Source organism: Echinops telfairi, unplaced genomic scaffold, assembly GCF_000313985.2.
Source record: "Echinops telfairi isolate 266 unplaced genomic scaffold, ASM31398v2 ScPeMD7_7400;HRSCAF=8409, whole genome shotgun sequence".
In the NCBI taxonomy this organism is placed as follows: domain Eukaryota; kingdom Metazoa; phylum Chordata; class Mammalia; order Afrosoricida; family Tenrecidae; genus Echinops; species Echinops telfairi.
The window spans coordinates 45,165,663-45,172,435 of NW_022111300.1; the positions used below are offsets into that span (position 1 = coordinate 45,165,663).

Consider the following 6,773-nt stretch of genomic DNA (forward strand, 5'->3'; position numbering starts at 1 on the left):
CAGTACCACGCAGCTCTGTCTTCTAATTCAGTATCTCCTTCACAGTACCACGCAGCTCTGTCTTCTAATTCAGTATCTCCTCACAGTACCACGCATTTAGGACAGGTCCACAAACACAGGCTGAGTAAAGAAGCCAGGGACATAGTGAGTTTTGAGTTGGGCGGCTAACCACAAGGTCATCAGTTCAAAACCACCAGCTGCTCCATGGGAGAACGATGAGCTTTCTACTCCAGTAAAGAGTCACCGTCTCCGACCCACAGGGGCAGTTCTGCCCTGTCCTGTAGGGCTGTTCAGTGTCGGTGTTGAGTGTTGAGTGAAGATCAAGGTCTGAATCCAACTAAAGACCGTGTCATAGCAATCACTGCCCCATGACTCAGGTAAAGGCACATTTTAATGCAAGGGAGAAAAGTAGGGGAGAGAGCATTGTTCAGTTTAAAAACAAAGCATAAAACCCAATCTCACTGCCCTGGAGTTGATTCGGACTCATCGCAACCCTGATGGACAGAGTAGACCTGCCCTGTGGGTTTCCAAAGCTGCGGATCTTTACTGCAGCAGAAAGCCTCACCTTTCTCCTGTGGAGTGACTGATGGGTTAGAACCTCTGACCTTGTGGTTAGCAACCAAAGAAGTAACCCACTATGCCAGTCGGGCTCTTTGTTGTGGAGCTCATACCGTCCTAAAGGCTCTCTTTCAGTCCCGCGGCTGCCGGTAGCGAATAGAGAAACCTGCACACAGAGGCAAAAGACACCAAGCTGCGTCCTAGACCGTGCGCCAGAGGCAACCCCACACCTCTCTGCAGTGATGCGGAGGCGGGTAGGAGGCTTCCATTGGGTAAGATTTCCTTTTAACCATTATAAGTGACACAGCAGGTTAGGCGCTGGGCTAACACCCAAGGTCGGTGGTTCAAACTCTCCAGTCGCTGCAAACAAGAAAGATAAGGCTGTGTGCCCCCATAAAGACACACGGCCTCAGACATCTTCTATACAGAGTGGCTATGACTGAGAATCGGCTTGATGACCGTGGTGTGTTTGGGTTTATTTCCCAGACTATCTATCGCTTTCTCTACAGGTAACTTGTAACAAACCATCTTTGATGTCAGTTTCTCAGATGTGTTACACTCGAGCTGAGGCTGCTCCAGGCAGCCAGGCAGTGCCCTGCCCCCACGTGGTACCCTCTCTTGCCCTGGGGAAGCAGGCAGGACCCAGTGTCCTAGACGAGTCCTTCACCTGGGCCACTACATACCTTTACAACATTCTTACATCCATAACCCAGTCCACGGATGGGCCACACCGTTGGGCCACTTTGCGCTTTGATCTGTCCAGATACAAAATTAAAGAAAACTAGGACATTCGGCAGTCCAGCAGATGGCCGGATCTGCAGTGGGATTTATTGTGTGGATATAGTCAATGATATTTTTGTGTCATTTCGGTGCATGGCCTAAATCTCTGACCCTTTTCTTTTTATTAAGCAACTCTTTAATTGATTCTACCTTAAACCTTTCAAACTAACATCTAGATTACACCTCTTTAGGGTTCCCTCAGTCGCAGCAAGAAAATGTCAGTGATATTTACATCCAGGGTCCAACTCAAATGTTGCTGTTTTGGTACATTTTAGGTAGCCAGGAAATGGTCCTTTCCTGGGACAGGGGTGTGGGGAGGGTTGGGGGAGGGAGAGGTGTGATGTACTTGGCTGAAGTATTTAGTACCAAAATATTGTGATGTCCGAAATCTACCTTAAAATGGTCAGCTACAAAGCTAGCTGTCAACCATCTAGCTGTCTACCTGCCTGTGAGCAAATATGGCAAAACGTTGACTGTCAAATTTACATTGTGTTGAAAAAAAGAAATTAATTAATTAAAAAGATCAACATCATGTGCACCTAGAAGGATTCGCTGTACTGATGCACTTTTCTGAATGTTTATAAAATCCTCCATCGTAAAACATCCCCCCAGAGAGGCCAGGGCTTCTGACCTCATTGCTGTGTTGCCTGTTTGGACTTTGTTCACACATGCAAAAGAAAGAGGTTTTATGTTGTGTTCTTTTTTCCGTCTTCTTCCCCTGAACTAAACGGTCTGTTTTTTTCTTTTCCCCCAAAGCTACTGCTTACAGCAACACCATATTTTCACCTTAAAAAATTGCAACCGGTCTTCATCATGCTGTGCAGCCCCCCCACGGTTCAGTCACAACTGTCCCCATCGCTCTCTCGGCAGAAGCTCACAGCCCCATCTTCCCTTCTAGGTCCTTTAAGATCCCTTTCCAGATACAAAACCTGGATGCTTAGGGTTTAGATGTTTTCTCGCCCGGGAGGGCGGGTTGCAAAAGGCTAAAGATTGTTAGACACGTCACTTTCACTCAGACAGTGGAAATGCTATTGATGAAACAGTGTGCATAGGCAAGGAAGGTGTTAACCCTTTTGTGACCTACTCCCATAGTGCCCACCAATATCGTCAGCCTCTCAGGTTCCTTGGGGTGTTCCCGGAGGCTGCCTCCTGGTGGGGACCTGAATGCCAATGGGCCTCACCCCATCAATCCTACCACCACAGTCCACCTGGGACAGATGTGTGCCACATAATTGCAGCCAAATCCCTGTTGCCTCAGGAAAATGTTTCCAGCCCTTGAGTTCAGCAGGCTAGCTCTTCCTGGAAGCCCAAAAGCCAGAGCGGGAAGTAATCTGGTCACGAATGGGTTGTGGCACTGCTTTAAGAAGCAGGGAGAGACACTGTTATTCCACCTTCCATTGCTTCCCGGATAGGTGGCTGTGAGTGCTCTCGCAGGAAGGGACCTTCCTCGGGGTGGGAGGCACACAGCACCGGGAAGGGTAGCTGCAGGAAGAAGACATGGCTGGCAGAAGCCACGGCCCAGTGGATACCCTTTGCTCTTCAGGGGAAAAGAGGTGGCCCGTACTCACTTCTCCTCGATCACCTGCTTCTGGAATTCTTCATACTCCTCCCTCGTCATGCCTTGGGCTGCCGCAGGGTCCGAAGGGCTGCCTTCTTCACTCTTCTCCTCTGAGCGGCCCCCCAACCCTAAATTCTTTATCTGGCTGCTTATCATACTTTTCACAAAGAAAGCCATGGCTTCTGCCCCAGAAAGACAGTAGAAAGAAGAAGAATGAGAACCGCCCCCCCAGATAAAGCCTGAGAACCCACCCAAAATGCCCACAATCACCGCAGGGCATCCCAGGCCGAGGCCTTGGCTCAGTCGACCTCCTCAGCTCAAGGGCGGGCGTCTGCAGGGCCGAGGGCAGAGGGATTGTCAGCCCACAGCCAGCCGTAAGCTGGATTAAGATGCTGAAGCCCTGAGCCCACGGGGGCAGATGGTTCCGATTACTCAAGCATACCGTCAGGCCACCTGCTCCCGGAATTAATACACTGAGCTAATTTCATAGGGTGGGGGTGGGGGAGCCCTTCCTTTAACTGTGACCCCCCCCCCCTTCTATCCATTTTCTGATTTTGTAATTAGAAGCCCAGCAGGGTTTCTCCAGAGGTCCGGTTTCAATTAAAGTCTGTAGGGCTAAAGGGGGAGGGGTCCCCCACAAATCATCACAGGTCTGGTAGGTGCAATTGTACAGCAATAATAAGTAAAGATTATAGTAAAGTCATAGAGATCATGAGAGGTAGAAGAGAGAGTCAAGTAATGGAGTCAGACACAATTCATGGTAGCATTGCTCACCTCAGCCCTGCTTGGTAGTCCTCGTGGGGGGAACCTGGCCACGAGAGCAGGAGCAGCCTCCGGGAAATGAGAACCGGGGAGCCTCTTGGCCCCCGGAACAGGGGAGAGCGCCTTCTTTATTGCTAATCAAGCATTATATCACTTTAGGGGGACATGATTATAGAATCACATGTCACAGGAAGGGGCACTATAATAGGCATACACATTGTAGGAAGGGGATCTACGATAGGCATAAGCGTAACAGGAAGGGGATGAGCTAGGGGTGTGCCCATAGGAATGGGAAGGTCTAGGGGTATGCATGTGACAAGATGGGCGGACCCTAGATTCATGATGGCAGCCTAACCTTGGGCATCCTTGGGCGGGTTTGACCTATCTGGTGTCTCCTACAAGGAAACAGACAACTATTATCCTTATCAGAAGGGAGTGGGCCCTACTTGTTGTGGGATAGACAGTGGTGTCTGCTTGCTCCAGATGGCTACTTCTGATGACCTCCAAGTGTATAGTCATTCGCAAGCAGCTAAGTCTGGTATATATTTGGGGGAGACAACTTGGGAGAGATCCTTCTGTTTCCCACAAAAGTCATGGGAGCTGACTGGTGCTGATAGCTGTCGTGGAATTCCTTGATTCCAGCTCTCGCCAGAGGCCAGTGAGCACCAAAACCCAGAACCCCTCATGAAGCAAAAAATAACAATCCTTTTGATCCATCATTTGATCTCCTCGTGCAAGGATTTGTTCACTGTTGTGCTTGTGTTTGGGGTGGGGCTTTAACGGCTACTGTGTTCTTTATATAAGCACATATCAGAGCCAAGTCTGAATAAAGGACAAAGCAGCAGATCTTTGGTTATATCTGGAAGATCCGTTTAGCCTCTCTCAGAAGAAATAACACGCTGGCCACTTCTGAGGCTCCGGCCAGTCAGTAAGAACACGCTGCCATCGAGTCAGAGTGACCCTACAGGACAGGGTAGAATTTCCCTGTGAGTTTCCGAGACTGTAACACTTTATGGGAGTAGGAAGCCTCATCTTTCTCCCGAGGAGCAGCTGGTGGTATTGAACTGCTGATTGCATTCTTCCACTACACCACCTGGGCTCCTAGAGAAGGACACACCCACGAGCATGTGACAGGGTCACCCTACAGGGCCAGGATTCCCAGTCTTCAGCAGTTAACACCTAGTATCAGTAACCTAGTAACCCTGTTGGATGAGATCCCTCTCAAGGGTGTCGCCTGCTTCCAAGCTAAAAACTGTTTGCTTTTTGTTGAATTTGGATTTTCTCTGGCTTATCGACCCTCCAGGTCTTCAAACTGGAGCCAGGGGCCTGCTGTACTGCCTGCTGGTCCCGGGGCTTGTCCGCAGCCTGCTGACTTTGTATTCATTTGCCTCTGCAAGATGGTTTAATCTTGACTTCATCAGTTCATGTAGCTATGTGAGATCCACGGAACTGTGAGCCATTTCCTCGATATCAATCGCTTATCTATGTATTTGTGTGTGCAAAGTTTCACTGTTTTTGTTACTCTAGAGCAGCGGTTCTCAACCTGTCAGTCAAAAGCTCTTTGGGGTTGAACGACCCTTTCACAGGGGTCGCCTAATACATCCTGCATATCAGATATTTACATGACGATTCATAATAGTAGCAAACTGACAGTGATGAAGTAGCAACGAAAATAATCATATGGTTGGGGGTCACCAAACATGAGGAACAGTATTAAAGGGTCGCCGCATGAGGAAGGTTGAGAACCACTGCTCTAGAGAATCCACCCTAAGACTGGTTCTGGAAAAACAAATCGTAAGGATGTCTTCTAAATTGATTCTCAAGTTATATGCAAAATATTACACTAACAAATCAAGTATTAGCGGGGAGGCGGCACTCCAGGTGATCAGCTGCTTGAGGAGTGTACTGAAGCTGGTCAGTCAGTCTCACTCAAAATAGAGAGTGGTAAAGGAGAGAGGTGAGCTCAAGACCTGAGTCACACCTCAAGTATTAATTACTAAAAAAACCACCCTACAGACTGGCTTCTGGAAAGCTCCACTGCTCCTGTAGGCAGCAGTAGCAGTGCAGGCACGTGAATTAAGAAAGGGCGACTGATATGCACAGTGGAACACGACAGAAATAGTGCTGGTCGCTGCTTGGCTGGCAGGACAAATTGGCAGCATCCAAGGGAACTGGTAACAATGTCCAAGCAAGGGGATGCGGCCACCCAAGTTCCAAGAAGTGGTGTGAGCCAAAGGGGTGCAGAGAAATGAGAGAACAAAGACTAGTGGCCAATGAGGCAGATGTGGGGACTTAGTGTGTGTCAGGGAGAACCGATGGGGCTCCCCACTAACAACTCCTGAGAAGGGAGAGGAAGAGCCAGCAGGCCTCTGTGCACGATGTGCCAGTCAAGCTCCCCCAGTTCCCAGAGGCGTGTAACAGTGAGCATTTACAGAGCCCCATGCATCCACCACAGCATGTGCCAAGTGTGTGTGTCTTGGACCCTCAGACTGTTCTCAGAGCCCTGGGTGGTGAAGTCATCTCCCCATTTAACAGATTTTTAAATGGAGCTATGGATTCATCCGCACCATCCTGCCTTCCGGACACTATTACCTGGAGATAGTATGTCCGTGCTGGTGTCCCAAATGATAGCTCCCCTTGCCTCACTGCCCCCTCCCCATCCCACACATACCTTTTCTTGGGTTCCCTCCATCCAATCCCCTGAACCAGAATGAGTATTAGCTGACCTTCTTCCTTCTGATCCGCTTCAGTGCTATTAGTTCTACTTCTAGAACCTTTTCACACATTTTCTACTTTTCTATTTCCACCTTCTCTGCCTTCCTCCAGTCCGTTCTCCAGCAGCAAGGGGGGGACCCCATCCATTCTGCACTCAGATGTCCCCCTCCGCTAACACGTCCACAGTCTCCCATCGCCCTCTGCATGCAGCCCACGTTGACAGTAGCTTATTAGGGACTTTGTGTAGCTCACTGAGAAAACCACGTGGAGGTGACATCTGACCTCTTAGGCGACCCAAGAGCGGAGACTCCATCTCCACACCAGCCCAAAGCCCAATTGCAGCAAAGCAGGGGTCAGGCCTCTGCTGTGTTGTTTACCCCATTCCGACACCAATTGTCCT

General features: G+C 49.4%; 1 protein-coding gene across 1 annotated transcript in view; it reads right to left on the reverse strand.

Moving 5' to 3' along the window:
* CPLX4 (complexin 4) overlaps positions 1–3,073 on the reverse strand; it is a 26,723-nt gene extending 23,650 nt beyond the window's left edge. The window contains exon 1 of the mRNA XM_004703019.1: positions 2,907–3,073. Coding sequence (XP_004703076.1) covers positions 2,907–3,073 — 167 coding nt within the window. The remainder of the gene's footprint in view (positions 1–2,906) is intronic.
* Positions 3,074–6,773: the final 3,700 nt, after the last annotated feature.